This window comes from Hippocampus comes, unplaced genomic scaffold, assembly GCF_001891065.2.
Source record: "Hippocampus comes isolate QL1 unplaced genomic scaffold, H_comes_QL1_v1.1 scaffold275, whole genome shotgun sequence".
NCBI lineage: Eukaryota > Metazoa > Chordata > Actinopteri > Syngnathiformes > Syngnathidae > Hippocampus > Hippocampus comes.
The window spans coordinates 715,718-731,345 of NW_017804971.1; the positions used below are offsets into that span (position 1 = coordinate 715,718).

General features: G+C 43.3%; 2 protein-coding genes across 4 annotated transcripts in view; one reads left to right on the forward strand and one right to left on the reverse strand.

The window, feature by feature from the left end:
• The window catches only part of LOC109528579 (frizzled-3-like), a 22,940-nt gene extending 12,188 nt beyond the window's left edge, over positions 1 to 10,752 (forward strand). For 2 of the 3 annotated variants that reach the window (XM_019891370.1, XM_019891390.1), the window contains 9 exons: positions 4,921 to 5,117; positions 5,196 to 5,498; positions 5,575 to 5,737; positions 6,393 to 6,692; positions 6,946 to 7,197; positions 8,771 to 8,919; positions 9,011 to 9,125; positions 9,738 to 9,900; positions 9,979 to 10,752. In XM_019891370.1, the coding sequence (XP_019746929.1) occupies positions 4,921 to 5,117; positions 5,196 to 5,498; positions 5,575 to 5,737; positions 6,393 to 6,692; positions 6,946 to 7,197; positions 8,771 to 8,919; positions 9,011 to 9,125; positions 9,738 to 9,900; positions 9,979 to 10,175 (1,839 nt within the window). In that variant the 3' untranslated portion in view covers positions 10,176 to 10,752. Of the gene's footprint in view, positions 1 to 4,920; positions 5,118 to 5,195; positions 5,499 to 5,574; positions 5,738 to 6,392; positions 6,693 to 6,945; positions 7,198 to 8,770; positions 8,920 to 9,010; positions 9,126 to 9,737; positions 9,902 to 9,978 lie in introns of all 3 variants that reach the window. The other variant, XM_019891380.1, reaches the window with a different exon arrangement.
• Positions 10,753 to 12,282: 1,530 nt separating this feature from the next.
• kif28 (kinesin family member 28) overlaps positions 12,283 to 15,628 on the reverse strand; it is an 11,573-nt gene continuing 8,227 nt past the window's right edge. Inside the window, exons 21-30 of the mRNA XM_019890855.1 lie at positions 15,199 to 15,363; positions 14,887 to 14,979; positions 14,666 to 14,806; positions 14,493 to 14,563; positions 14,055 to 14,189; positions 13,745 to 13,911; positions 13,519 to 13,610; positions 12,924 to 13,056; positions 12,730 to 12,863; positions 12,283 to 12,661 (exon numbers count right to left, since the gene is read on the reverse strand). Coding sequence (XP_019746414.1) covers positions 12,503 to 12,661; positions 12,730 to 12,863; positions 12,924 to 13,056; positions 13,519 to 13,610; positions 13,745 to 13,911; positions 14,055 to 14,189; positions 14,493 to 14,563; positions 14,666 to 14,806; positions 14,887 to 14,979; positions 15,199 to 15,363 — 1,290 coding nt within the window. The 3' untranslated portion in view covers positions 12,283 to 12,502. The remainder of the gene's footprint in view (positions 12,662 to 12,729; positions 12,864 to 12,923; positions 13,057 to 13,518; positions 13,611 to 13,744; positions 13,912 to 14,054; positions 14,190 to 14,492; positions 14,564 to 14,665; positions 14,807 to 14,886; positions 14,980 to 15,198; positions 15,364 to 15,628) is intronic.

Genomic DNA, 15,628 nt, shown 5'->3' on the forward strand with positions numbered 1-15,628 from the left:
ATTTATGATGTGGTGGGTCGGCTGGGGGGGGGGCTGAGGTTGATGTCCAGATGGTCTCTGCTGAGCTTTAGCAGCAAAAGCTCACATTTTCCTCCTAAACGTCTCCTCGTGTTGAAGACAAATACTTTGCATTTAGTCATTTGAATGTGTGGGTTTAAGGGATTACAGTTCCGATTTGTTTAGCGATCGGCACGGGGTGGACTAAGTAAGAACATTTTCAGTTGAGTTTTAATGTCTGTTAATGCGGTTGCTTTTAAGATGAAACCTGCTGGAAGCCTCTTGGTATAGATCGTGTTAAACTCTTAAAATTAAGAAAATTAAAAATCATGTCATAGGCCAACATTCAAATGGTTTAATGGCCGTTTGCATGACCAAATGTACAACGTAAAAAACGAAGCTTCTTGCGAGCAGATAAAATGATCATATTGACACTTGAAGGAACTTTGGTATTGACCGTGTTAAACTCTTAAAATTAAGAAAATTCAAAATCATGTCATAGACCAACATTCAAATGGTTTAATGACCGTTAGCATGACCAAATGTACAACGTAAACTCTTGAGCAAAAACCGAAGCTTCTTGCAAGCAGATAAAATGATCATATTGACACTTGAAGGAACGCGCTGATCAGTTTTTGTTTCTTTGAGGGCTTCAAATCAATCGTCTGTCTTCTTAATTGGACCACAACATGCACGAAAGCTGCTGACAGCTTTCAGAAAGTGTTTGTGTGTGTGTGTCATTCTTTCTCACACTCTGAACACGTCTTCCAATCCATTTGACTCCTTAATCTGGGAAACCGCCACTTTTCTTCCCCATCCCACTTCGGTTTTTCGCCTGGTTTGCTACTCTGTCCCTCTCCCTCGTCCCTCCTTCCGCCTTTTTCTTTTCACTCCTTGCACTTGCCCGTGTGTATGCGTTTGCGCTGCGCCGATAGACTGAATTTTCGAGTACACCTACAATTGCCCCATCACGCACTTCCTCATGGCAATCCTCTCGGGTGGAACAAACTGCTCAGGCGCATCATGTGAAACGATTCATAAATTTTCTTGTTTTGGGTTGATAACACATTGCTCATCTCTCCACCAACTTGGGGTTGATGTCAGTCGAAGGTGCTTTTCGATATTGATGAGAGAGAAAGTATAGCAGAAAAAGGACACTTTAATCTGTGGAATTCAGTTCTGTTTGTACTAAACTGTGTAGCACGTTCATTTTCTTTCTTTGTTTTTTTTTTTTTTTTTTAGCCTATCATGTTTGAGTTGTATCTTGCTACATGTTATTAAAAACCGCGCATTAGTTTGAGCGGGTTAAGTAGTGTTTGTGTTACTGGAAAATAGCTGTTTTTTTTTTCTTTTCATTAGACATCCACTCACTTAACTGGCATCTATCTCGCCCTTGGATTTTGCTATTCGACTTTTAATCATGCTCCCATGTCATTCTCTGGCTTTCTTTCTTTTCATTTTTATTTAGGGTTTTTTTTTTTTTTTTTTTTACCTCTGTGGGTACCCCCTGTGAATATTGCGGAGAGCAGGAGTAAAGAAAAAGAAACTTAATCCTTCCATTGAACAGCGGTTGAACCAGTCAGGGGCTTTTTTCTCATTTTGCTCTTTGTCAAAAAAAAAAAAAAAAAAAAACTGCTTCTCATTCTAAACGCTCACACTTGCCCCTCACCCACCCGCACACTGAGCATACACACACACACACACACACATATACACACGTGCACGCACACACACCCACACAAGATACCCGCTTTATTTCTATTACTTTAATTTTATTGATTGGTTGTGTCTACGGTTCACCTTCATACCGTGCCATGATAAGAGCACATAATTAGAAAGTGATACTGTATTTCGCTCATTGTTTTACGGATACTGTACCTTTAAGAGAGTAGTGACTAACGGGTAAAATACTCGTCCTCATTCTCCAGTAGAGTGTTACTAAAAATTGTGTTGGGCAGTGAATCACCTGGAACTGTATAAATATGCAAATGTAGTCAACTTTCACCTTGTTCTTTCGCTCTAGCCTGGGAAAACGAAATTGATCCAAAATATTGACACGTTTAGTGGAGGTGGAGATGAATTGGAGGTCTGCCCGTTTGAGTTGCAGTTTAATCTCAGTCATGTTATTGCACATTGAGGCAGGAGGTCAGAAAGAGAACTACGCAGGTTAGAAGCCTTGATCAAAGGAGGATGCTGCGATAGATTTATGTGATCCTTGTCTCGCTATCCCCTTCCTCATCTTTTCATCACTCGCTCGGTATTTCCTCTCCCTCAGGCTACGTTTAAGGGATTTATGCATTTCACTTTCTGGTTTCTGCCAGTAGCGGATTACATCAGAATGTCTGACAATTCTTTTGAGTCGAGCAGACCCCACAGCACTGCGACCTTCGATAATTGCCCCCCATTGTATGCATCGCGCGTTGACCTCCGCATTGCACGCAAAGGCTTGCGCACTTGGAGGCGAGTCTAATCGGACAGACTGAAATTCCGTCGCAAGAGCAATGATACAAACATGAGTGTTTTGGAGAAACTGGAAGAATGAGGACACACACAAATTTTCACCGCTTGAGTTAGTCCGACTAAAGGCAGTGAGACACACTGATGTATTAACCGTAAAGTGTCGCCTGAGGCACCACAGAGGCGTGCACGTAAGAGACGGAAAGACACATCTCCGTGAAAATAGTTTGCATCAGATGCTGAGAAACCCATTGGTATACGTGGAGAGTGTTGGTTTGTTTTTTTTTTGTTTTTTTTTTTTTGCTTAAGCAGCTGAAGATGAATTTAGTTGCTAAAGTTGAAAGTAGTACTGATCATGAATTAAGCAGTTAATTATTCTCAATGCTTGAACTCACTCCCTTGTGCAAAATACGAGCCATACATCTCTGCTCTGTCACCTTGCGTTGAAATCTTTTTTCAGATTCAGTCTTCAGAACCAGAATTACATTTATTGGCCAAGTATGCAAAAAAAAAAAAAAAACACGCATGAAGCAAAGTCTGTACAGTGGGGGGGGGGGGGGGATAGGTTTGCATCATTCAGAATTTATCGTAACTTGCTTATTGGGGGTTCGGGTTGAGGTTGCACTAAAGCATTGACTGATCTGTACGCAAAATGTCCTCAACAGTCAGCATGCAATGTCTTCAACTTTGTGGTTGCTGTCACACCCAGTCTCCCTGTAAAGTTCTGTATATTGCAATAACCATTAGTGAACCTTCTCAAGGATTGCAAAATGTGTGAATTATTGAATGAAGATGAGCGCAGTCATGCCCACATGGAGTTGTGTGCATGAGTCCAAAACTATGTCACGCCGATCACGCACCGCCGCACCCATTTGCTGGTGGAGCATGTGGAGATGTGGAACACGGCAATTGAGAACGATCAAAACATGCACACAAAGCCCGAGTGCACAATCAAACACGCACAAAAGACGTACACCATCACAGATGAATGGCTCTTTGCACGAGCGCACATGTACACTCTAAGCGTGTGCATTTGCTTTTGTTGTCAGTCAATGAATGTGCACTGCTTCTTATAAAATATAGTGCACACACACACGCATGCATGTAGAGCAGTGTTGCATCCGGGCAAGCATCATGTTTTGTTTTTGTTTTTCGTGGTTTCATTGTTCACTGTTGGTTTCACTGTTGTACGCACAAAACCTCACCGGCCCCCAAATGGCCAAAACCAAATTAAATATCACCAAAGGTGGACTTTATATAACAGATTTCCATTCATTACATACTCAATTTTTACATCTGCCCACATATGACATATTTTTACTCTTTCTCTTTTGTGTGTTGAAGGAAGATGTTTAATATGAATATGTGATTGCCAAATCAACTGAAATTCATCAGCAAGAATATATTCTTGAGCCTCTCACAAAGAGATCTGCCAAATTGCCTCATCAGAGCCGTAACAGTAACCCTGGTATTTGTGCTATGGTCCCTCTGTACTGCGCAGTGCGCACATGAGCAATTCTGCGCAGCCGTCATGCTCTCAGCGCATAGCAAATGTGTGCAGCGTAGATGAACGTGAGCTGTATTTGCATATTTGGGATTTAAAAAATTATCCTCATATATACAAATGTAAAAGTTTATTTGGCACATGTGGTTGACGAAGCGGGAAAGAAAAAAAGCGACAAAACAAGACTGAAATGCAGGGCACATGCTGCGTAATCACGGTCATATATGAACATTCAGCTCTCCGCTGACGTAAGTAGTCAAATGTTCTGCTTGCGATTGATATCTTTGTAAGCATTAATGGAGCAGATTCTTCTTTTTTTTTTTTTTTTTTTTTTTTTTAATAATCTGTTTTTTTTTTTTTTTTTTAATTTTTTGTCCCCCCCCCTCGCCAAAAAATTTTGATTTTTTTGTTAACAATTATGGGGGAATTTTTTTTTTTTTTTTTTTTTTTTTTTTTTTTTAATAATCTGATTTTTTTTTTTTTTTCAGAATTTGAGTCCGCCGCATCGGCCTTGAAAAATCCACATCAGTCGCAAGCTAATTGATGGAATGTCATCTGTGGTTGGCTGCTATGTTTGTCCAACACACTCTACTTGCTAACCCCCCCAAAAAGTCTGCCTTTGCTTCGTGAAAAAGATGTTTGCTAATAAGAGTCCTGCTCTACATTTTTCATGAGCTACCAAATGTCGTTAGAAAACGGAGACGTGTTGCGTTTCAGCCCTGTCCTTTTTTTTCCCATTTAGTTTGCAGAGCTCATGCAAAAGTACTCGTGCGTGGTTTATGACCATGCACGCTCCGCTTCCCGTACCTGCATTCGACATTTCAGCTTGTCAAGCGGATATTGTCAATGATTCAGTCGTGGCATCACACTATTTCACCCGAACTGACTCTGATTTATGCCGTCAGACAGACAGGTGCAAATGTCATCTCTAAACTGTCTCTCTCTGTCTGTGTGCATCCCAGCCCTTCCATCCCGTCGTAAACCTGGTATGCAGCCCTGATCTGAGGATGTTCCTGTGTGCCCTCTACGCCCCGGTCTGCGTCGTGTACGGACAGGTGTCCCTGCCGTGCCGCGCCCTCTGCCAGCGGGCCAAGGAAGACTGTCACAGACTGATGGAAATATTTGGACTCACCTGGCCAGATGGCATGGAGTGCAGCAGGTTATTAAGACAACAAATAACGTTTACAATGTCATCATAAAAGCAACGTCAACAATGATGGGGTCTGCCCGCCTGCAGGTTTCCAGACTGCGACGAGCCGTACCCTCGCCGAGAGGACCTGCGGAAAGGCTCCGAGCCCACCGACCGATCATCCCTGACCGTCCAGAGAGACTACGGCTTCTGGTGCCCCAGGGAGCTAAAAATAGAACCAGAGCTGGGTTACTCATTCATGGGCAGGAAAGACTGCTCTGCTCCCTGTCCTTCCATGTACTTCAGCCAACAGGAAGTGACCTTCACGCGATATTTCATCGGGGTCACCTCCATTGTCTGTCTGTCCGCAACGTTGTTTACCTTCCTTACCTTCCTCATTGACGTCACCAGGTGGGTAAGACTACTTTGGCTCTGGTACGTTCCTCTTAATGTGACATCTCTTATCAACTGTTGTTTTCCTCAATAGGTTCCGATACCCGGAGCGACCCATCATCTTCTATGCTGTGTGTTACGTCATGGTGTCGCTGGTGTTCTTCCTGGGCTTCTTGTTGGAGGACACTGTAGCGTGCAACACAGTCAACCACATGACGTTTAAAACCTCAACTATAACGCAGGGCTCACACAATAAGGTGAACACATTATTTCAAATTTTCAGAGAGCAATACCCGGAGCCTATATTGCCATGCAGAGTGGTTGCCGGGCCGACTTAATCAAGCTTTTTTTGTGCCAGTGGTGATGGAAGAAATTCATCTGTTCAGTATATGTTTACCCCACAATGACTTTGCTATATATATTTTTTTAAGTCTAATTTATTCCCGTTCCAAAATGGTCAATGTCTCCATTGTGAAACAAATAAAGGTTTTCTTATCTTAAAATGTACAATAGAAAATAAACTTGGGAAGAAGTAAGACTGGCGTGGGGGCTGCCATCTTAAGCGTTTGAGTAAATATGCAGTTAGCTCAGCCGCATCTTTGGCAGGGTTGACGTTTTTAAAACAGCTGTGAAAAGAGAAAAAATATATATCTATATAGCTAGATATCATCCCATACTCATTAAAAACACAAAAAATAAATAAAAGTACCATTTGTATAATTCTCTACAAGTGTCTACATTTTCAAATGATGACTTCCAACAGCATTCGTTGGGAATCGCATTTCTGTTGAGCTATTTTTAAAAAAACAGTTCCACGGTTGACTCATACTTCACATCAAAGATGTTTGGACTACTTCAGGTCCGATTGATTGATTGATCAACACATATTTTTTCTCTTCACCCATGTTGCAGGCGTGCACCTTGTTTTTCATGATCCTCTACTTCTTCACCATGGCTGGCAGCATGTGGTGGGTCATCCTAACAATCACGTGGTTCCTGGCAGCCGTGCCTAAATGGGGCAGCGAAGCCATCGAAAAGAAAGCCCTCCTCTTCCACGCCGTGGCCTGGGGGCTTCCGGGGGCCCTCACCGTCGCCCTTTTGGCCCTGAACAAAATCGAAGGCGATGGCATCAGCGGAGTGTGTTTCATTGGGCTCTATGACATAGACGCCCTGCGGTGGTTTGTTCTGGCCCCGCTCTGCCTCAACGTGGCGGTGAGTAGGCTCGGGGGATGAATGAATGTGTGGGAGGATGAACGAGCGAGCGAGTGTGATGGAAAGGAGATTAGTGGGCGGGTGGATGAAATGATAAGAGTGAGGACTGTTGCTGAAGCAACAATATGATAACACGGCAAATGGAGAGACGTCTGCTTCACTTTTGCCCCGTCGCTTCCGTTTATTTTGTCGACTGCTAGCACGTCGCAGGTTGTCATTTGTCTCTCTGGCTTCGCGCCGTTTCCCTTTCCAGGTAGGCGTTTCTCTTCTCTTAGTGGGCATCGTGGCTCTGAACCGCGTGCGCATGGAGATCCCCCTGGAGAAAGAGAACCAGACCAAACTTGTCAAGTTCATGATCCGAATGGGGGTTTTCTCCGTGCTCTACCTCGTGCCTTTGCTGACCGTGATCGGCTGCTACGTGTACGAGCACACCTACCGCAGCGTGTGGGAGACCACCTGGATGGAGGAAAACTGCCGCCGCTATCACATCCCTTGCCCATACAAAGTGAGTGTGCATTTGTGTGTATATGTGCGCGCGTTCTGCTGTATGAGCAGGTATTTGAGGAGTGGACAGTATGCATCATTAGTCCAGCTAACGCGCTCCAGACCAAACTCTACAACTGCACCAGTGTCTGTCTTGTTTTCTTTGACTCTTGTCTTTCAGTGTGTCCTCTGGTTCTCACACTTGTGCTTCTTCTTCCTCCTCCTCCTCATCATCATCGTCCTCCTCCTCTACTCCCACTCACACAGTCGCCGTCTTTGCTCTGGGCTTGCTCAGTCATGCTCTGCTTCCCCAACTCTAAAAGGTCTTTGTGTTGTTATGAAGAGTGGTGTTTTTTGACTCACTACCTTTTCAAAACTAAATCAATGTGCACGGTACAGACTTAAAGCATGCCCGCCAAACTTTTTTTTCTCATTTCCGCCCACTAGTTACCAGATATGAGCTTCACTAAGCCGCTAATCATTTTCATGAAGACAGCAAAGTGATGCGTCAGCCACTTGGTGGCAGACACGGTAATTGGAAAACTGTTGAGGCAGCTGCAAGTGCTAATGTTACGCCAATGTTTGCGTCTGTGTGTGTGTGTGTGCGCGTGTGCGTGAGTGTGAGAGCCCATACAGTCACGTTGTAGTGCTGGAATCTCAAAGTTGCTATCTGTCACTGGATATTCATCTCATAAGGTGTTGTCGATAGGTGCCTGTGTGTGGTTTGTTTGGTTTGGGATCGTTTCGTTCGGTTCCCTTCTTTTCGAATGGCAATGATTCACAAAAGTCAATTTTCTTTCCTGTTTTAACACATCATATAAACGGAAAATGTTTGCCTAAGACCATGCGTGGAAATTGAATGATAAAATATTTAATATGGGTTATTCAAATGGCGTGCAGGTTTAACGACCATTTCTGTGTCAAAGAGCTTTGTGTGAAAAGCTCAGTTGTGTCCTGGGAGCACTTTTTTTTTTTTTTTTAATGGAGAAAGTATATGTAAATAGTTCTAAATGTGCTGGGGTCAACAAGGCTGCGTGGTATGTTGCATCCATGTAACAAAATACAGTACACGTTTCTAAAGGCTAAAACATGGTAAAAATATCAGAGTAAGATATACACTTTATCATTTATATATTAGACAGAAAGATTCATTTGAGTGTATCAACGTCGACTGTGCTGAGGTCAGAAAAATTTGGTCAATGACTTGTTTGTACAGCGGCATAGGAATGCAGTGTGTTGTCACGCAGCATAAAAAGCACACTCACTTTCTGCCTTCCTTACTGCTTACAAGTGTTTTCATTTTAACTTGACTAGTACATTCATATAAGTTTGTGATGACAAGTTCCTTTGCATGAATGCCCAAGTCATAAAAACACAAATATATAAACTGTTGTACACTACCGCCCTCTGGTGTTTATCGCTGCGAATGCAAAGAGAGTGAAAGAAGCATTTCTCTTTATCATTCACAATAATTAATTGGACAAGGGAATGTCGATGCTTTTTTTTTTGGTTGTTTGTTTGTTTTTTTACTTCTGTCTAAACTGTCTACCTGGCCTCCGTTTGTGTGTGTGTGTGTGTGTGTGTGTTTTCCTCAGGTGGAGCAGACCAGTCAACCGTCCATGGCCTTGTTCCTGGTGAAATACTTGATGATGTTGGTGGTGGGAATCCCCTCTGCTTTCTGGGTGGCCAGCAAGAAGACCTGCTTTGAGTGGGCCAGCTTCCTGCACGGACGCAGGCGCAAAGAGTAAGCGTGGCTCCCTGCGCCTCCATTTTGAATGGCAGCATTATACAATCGAACCCGTCTTATTACGACCATTCAAAATGTCCCCATGCAGCAGCGGCGTGAATGAATCTCGTCAGGTGCTCCAAGAGCAGCCCGACTTGGCCCAGTCACTGCTGCGTGAACCCAACACCCCCATCATCAGGAAGTCCAGAGGAACGTCCACTCAGGTAAATAACGGCAGTGTTAATTTAAGATATCACGCAGTCGTGGCGGCCAACCTCCGATACTTAAGGGGGAATTAAAATCTGACATTGAGTAAGTACTCCTATGCAGTAGCTGGCGCTATACTGCGGCAAATCGTCGAATTGTCTGTCAGAAAGAAAGGGCTTTCTTCACAATTTTTTGTCATTGTGTTAAATTGCAATGTTATATATCAAAAGTACTAGAGGTACTTTTCTAGTAGTAGTCGGTAGTAGGTAGTAGTAGTACTCGATACTCTCGGGGGGAAGTGGTATTGAACATCCCGAACAAAGAGTCTATTAAAATCTTATCACAAGTGACTAAATAGAGGAAAATTGTACCAAAAAGTTTAATGTACTAGAACTGTACTTGGGCAATGATTCTTTCACGTACTACGAGACTGAACCAAAGTACCACACTTGGAGAATCACTGTGCTAAAGCAATACCATGAATGTATCTAGGGGAACATTATAAGCAAAACGAAAGTCACTTGTCGGTCATATGTCCCCATTAACTGTATCCGATTATTCCTCCGGTGGGTTATGATGAAGTATATGTTGAATCGTGGCAGTATTTTCACATTTTTGTCCTCCTTTAGGGTACTTCCACTCACGCCTCCTCCACTCACCTGGCTGTCCTGGATGACCTGGACGAGCCCATCGGAAGCCAGCCTGACCAGCCCGCCTCCACCAGGAGCAAACCCAGCAGCGTCCACAGCAAAGTCAGCTACCACGGCAGCCTGCGGCGAGCTCGCGATGACAGGTGTGCGCGCGGGAAAACGTCCTCCGCCGCGTCAGAAGCGGCCGATGTCGTCACCGCTCTCTTGTCCCCCCCACCCCGTCATATCAGGAGCGACGCGGTCATTTACAGAGGCGTGGAGCAGCGCAGTTTCCACGGCAGCACGCCGCGCCTCGACCACCCGCTGTCTACGCACGGCAGCCAGAGGGACGTGACCGAGGCCCCGCCACCTCTCATCACGCACGGATCCACGGCGAGCGAGGGCCGCGTCGCCGACAATGACGGCACCAGCGCCTAAAAAGGTAGTGTCACAAGTGTAAAGAAGAACATATTGAACGCGTGTTACACATCAAGACTGGACTTCATTTTAAGCAAACACACGCACACGCGTTCTTACTGTTAACAATCCTAAATAGGTTGTCCACTAACTTCTTAATTACATTAAAAATAAGAAAGTCTCATGCCAGACTGAACTTTATTGCTGGCAAACTTCATTTGTACAAGGACCTAATGTGAACATGTGGACCTCTTTTGTGCGTTACGTCAACTATTTTTATACTGTGAACTGTTTGTGCGTGCGTGTCTGGGTATGTGTGTGCGTGTGGATGTGAGACAAGATTTAAACTGTTGAGTTGTATAGAACAGGCTGGCTGGTTTTTGCACTGAGGCATCCGCTTTTCAAGCATTACAGGTGCATCTAAATTAGAGATGTCCCGATGACTTTTTTTTTCCATTAACTTGATTTTGAGTTTGCATCAGCTTGATTATGAGCATTTGCCAATACCGAGTCCCAATCCGATACCTCGGTAATGCGTTAGGGGGGGGGGGGGGATGAGCACGTCCAAATTGTCTTAATTGTCTGCGTTTTTCTGTTTGAATAAAAGTATATCAATTTCATAACTTTGTATATGGCCGTGCGTAAGCAGTGGTTCAAATCCAGCAAAATATATTTAAAAAAAAAAAACGTTTAAGATCTCATCTTTTTCTGTCAATACCGATTAGCTGAAAATCATGATCAGAGTGGGATGACCCTAATCTAAATAAATTAAGAGTATTGTGAAAATTTAATTTATTTCAGTTGTTCAGTTCAAACAGTCAACTATGTTATCGTTTTGCAATTTATCTAACGAGACATCTAACAAAAATCCAAAGAAATTTGAAAAGAATGTAGATAAGAAACAACCAACATTATCTGCGTTTTTCTGTTTGAATAAAAGTATATCAATTTCATAACTTTGTATATGGCCGTGCGTAAGCAGTGGTTCAAATCCAGCAAAATATATTTAAAAAAAAAAAACGTTTAAGATCTCATCTTTTTCTGTCAATACCGATTAGCTGAAAATCATGATCAGAGTGGGATGACCCTAATCTAAATAAATTAAGAGTATTGTGAAAATTTAATTTATTTCAGTTGTTCAGTTGAAACAGTCAACTATGTTATCGTTTTGCAATTTATCTAACGAGACATCTAACAAAAATCCAAAGAAATTTGAAAAGAATGTAGATAAGAAACAACCAACAATTATTAGTAAGAAGAAATTAGGTTTAACTGAGTTTCACTTTTGAAATCAATCAATGGAAAATATCTGAACTTGTCTTTGTTACTCTCATTTACTGAGATGCACCTTTTTATATAACTTTTTTTCTCCTTCAAACAGTGCAACAAGTTTACCACTTTCACGACTACACTTTATTATTTAAGTTGCACAAGTCTGTTTCTTTTGCTCCTCTCTGTCATCACATGATGTAAATATGAGTCTTTGTTAATGGGAACCTACCTCGCCTGTGTGATTAGCCGTTTGTGCTCCTATCAAAATCTTTTTTTTCCCCTTCACGTAACACACACTTCGAACTATCCTCCATCAGGAATAAATTTGCCTCCTGCCTCTCCCGCCTGTAAACACTTTCACTCGTCTTGTTTTTGACCTGCATTGGAGCATCTGTGTTTTTACCGATCTTAGAAATAAGATGTCTAAGCACAACATAACTGACATGAAGAGATGCGTTAAAAAAGGCAAAACAAAAAAAAAAAAACTCGCTCTTCTCTGAGCCCTAACTGATTGCATTTATCTGAGGCTGTGAGGTGCGGCAACATCCTTTTCCAGATGTCGTATAATGAAGGACGTGTGAAGGACGTGGCGTGTGCAAATGTGGTGGCATGAAATGTTCGTGTCACACTGGATCAGAAACTTACCGTGACATTGTAAATGAAAAGCCTCACTTATGTTTGTGTTTTAATTTATTTGCGGTTTGTAACTGCTTTAACTACTTTTACATGCTGTTTAATAAACTTTTTTATGGACTTTAATACTTTCATACCTGTACTTTGAATTACTGACATTTGTGTCCTCTTTTATTTATTGTCTGATATATGAGGTGTGAAAAATGGACTCTGCAGACTTCTATGAGGCAAGACACAATTTAATCTAGCTAATTGGTTAGGAAAAATAAAAATACCAGGGAGCTAACAGACCTAACTCAACAAAAAATGTGTCCCCGAGTGTTGTTGATTAAATATAGTTAGATTTTTTTAAGTACAAATACGAATACTCTTAGTTCAACAATGCAGGTTCACAGATAAAATCAATAATTTCCCACCAAAGCTTCAACAGATATTTCCGCGAGTCAAGACCCAGTTCCCGATCGTTCCCGCTTGCGTCGGACGATGGTGGCGATGTCGTGTTTGAGGGCGGACACGCTTTGTTCCAGCTGCTCCGAGAAGTCCTTCAGCAGGCCGCTGTGCTCTTCCACGAAGAGACGCAGTCCCAGGAGGTCACATGACTCCTGCCAAACACACAGAGGAAAACAGGCAGCGGCGCTAAGTGACCGAATGGAAGGCTGCCCGTACGTACGCTGGGCCTGCGTCTGCGCAGACTCTGCAGCTGAGCCCGGACTGACGTCATGTTGTGGTAGAACTGCTTCAGCGAGCGGGCGAACTCTGCGTCGCAACTCGGCCGAAACGAGTGACTCCGCCCGCTGTCGCCACCTACAGGCAAGATGCGACATTGCGGAGTGAGACCGATTAAGGTTTTTGTGATTGTGTTACCGTTGGTGGCTGCGTTGAGTTGTCCTCTTAAACGTTGATTCTCCTTCACCAGGTGGCTGTTGACTCTTTTCTGTTCTTCAAGATCCCTCTGAAGTCTGCTCCGTGCACTGTTCGGCTTTACGCCATCTGCAGGCTGCGTGTTACACGTGTAGTCAAGGCATCCATTCATTTTCTGTAGCAGTTCGCCCTCAATCGGGTCATAGGCAATGATTGAATTCGTTTTCTAGTAACAATTGAACTAACGCGTTACTTTTCCCACAAGTCATCTGACTAACGTTACTCTTCAAACTTGCACTTGACTATGATGTTTATGCATTTACTTTAATAGCCTGAAGAGTTTGAACTTTAGCTGGGAAACAGAGTTAGCGCATCACTCACGCGCACGTTGGGGATGCAACAAAACGTAACAATTCATAAAATACAGGACACCCAATTTCCAACACGAAAGGCACTCTACAAACAGCTGCACATTCCCCGTCACCTGTAAAATGCCAGTCATGTAATTCCTAAAAAGCATTCAAATGAAAGCTTCCTACTAACCAATACAGTACGTGTAAACTCTTTCAATGGGAGACAAATGAAAAATTAAACTCACATTATCAGCCATGCCACTCTCATCGATGATGAAAATGCCGTCCGTGCTCACTGTAGCGCCCTCCGCAGGTGACGTCAAGCAAGTGCAGCCCTCTGTCAGAAACGCAACATGATTAACTTCCTCCCAAAAATCTGCTTCTGTGTCCAAAACAAATCATGTATTTAAATAACTTTTTTCCCCATTTTTTAATTTCCTGAGTGACTCAGCCACCGCCTCACGCTCACACCTTGAAGCCCCCAAAGCTCCAAAAGCATAGCACTGCTCTGAAGGTGCTTGAGTAGCTGCTGCGAGACGTGAAAAGAGGCAAAGTGCACTTTGTGATGCAGCACGGGGTTGATAAGGTGCCATACAGCCGGCGTGTAGAGACGACCGACGCTGTCCAAAGGACTGAACCTAATACATGTAAACACACGCACACAAAAAAATCCTTAATGTCTAGCTGGCTATGTCCATTTGACAGTCTACCATCCAACTACACTATCATCTCTCCATCTGTGTGTGCCAACAACATGATCATCTACATCCATGAGGCCGACCCAATCTGAATGCCTCGACTGCGAGCGTCTCTTATCCAGCGCAGACCGAAACACTGCTCCACAACCAGCTGGACGTCAAGACGGCGACCGAGCAGCTCGGATGGGTCGATGAGGATGTCGTCTTCGCCCAGGGGCCTGAAAAGGGTGAAAGGCAAATTGAAGGGGGTGAGTTGTTTTGCGGGATTGGCAGTTGGTACCTCAGTTGTTGAGCTGACTGCCACCAAACGGTCATTTCATTTCATTCCAGTTTTGTATTATTTCATGCTTGTTAACTTCCCTTTACAAGTGATGACAAAGAATGTCAAAATTAGGGATGGGCGAGTAAGTGTTCGCTAAACAAATGGATTGTGTTAGAATCTGGAGTTTCCACTGTAGTGTGTGTGTGTGTGTGTGTGTGTGTGTGTGTGTGTGTGTGTGTGTGTGTGTGTGTGTGTTTACAATCCATCGGAGGTGCAAGGAATCAGCTTTGCTTGCAGAATGGCCTCCTCACTACCTTCAGAGCCGAGCACCTTATACATACACATTTTGATTAGAGTCATCAGTGCCATGATGATCCATATAGCTGCTGATATGTGTGTGCGCGTGTGTTTGTGTGTGTGTGAGTGTAGTACCTCCAGTTGCTCGTCCACAGGAATACGGAAGGCCAGAGATTGCAGCCAAAGGTGAGCGGTGCCCAGGAGCAGCGGTTCGACCGGATCCCAAAAAGGGTCTTTGTCTCTGGGCAGGGCAGCAATGGAGAGGCCCTCTCCTGGCTGACAGTACTTCATTAGGCTCAAGCCATACTTGCTCCAAAAATGCGTTTTCATCTTATCTTATTAAGTATTTAAATTACTTGTTCGCCTTTCATCTCATCCAGATGTTGCTGGTAGATTTCTTCCATCAGGAATTTGCGGTTCACAAATTTTGCCTTCGACCACATCCATACCTAACAGTTGAAGGATTAAAGAAACGTATTTCAAATATTCTAAGAATACCGGTAATAAATACATTTCATTTGCCTAATTGTACAGCTGCGCATAAATTGAATCCAGGCAACTCGGCTCTTGTTGGTGCGTTTATTCTTGTTTTCCAAAAATCATTTAAAATGACGTGTCTGTATTTATGCATGTCTGGGTAAGAATTCCATGTGAGAAAATTGCAAAACCTGTTGGGTGTGCTTTGAGGTGACTCTGCAAACGATCTCTTTCTCCAGGTCGTGTCCTTTTGAGTCAGACAGCACCAGATTCTTAATCTCCAGTTTGAACTCCACACCCTGCAGGCCAGACATATACTGACTTCGTAAGTAAGAAAATGTGAAACTTCTTCTGAACTATAGATTAATTCATTTAAGAATATGCCTGTCTTCATGTGTATGTTCAAATAGCCGTGGCTTAAAGCCTTATAAATTACCGCAAAAATCATCGCGAATACCCTTTGGCCACTCAGTGGCATTTTATTAGCATTAAGCTAGCCATCTTTCGGAAAGTAATGTGGTTTGGTTCTACCATCCAACTACACTATCATCTCTCCATCTGTGTGTGCCAACAACATGATCATCTACATCCATGAGGCCGACCCAATCTGAATGCCTTGAC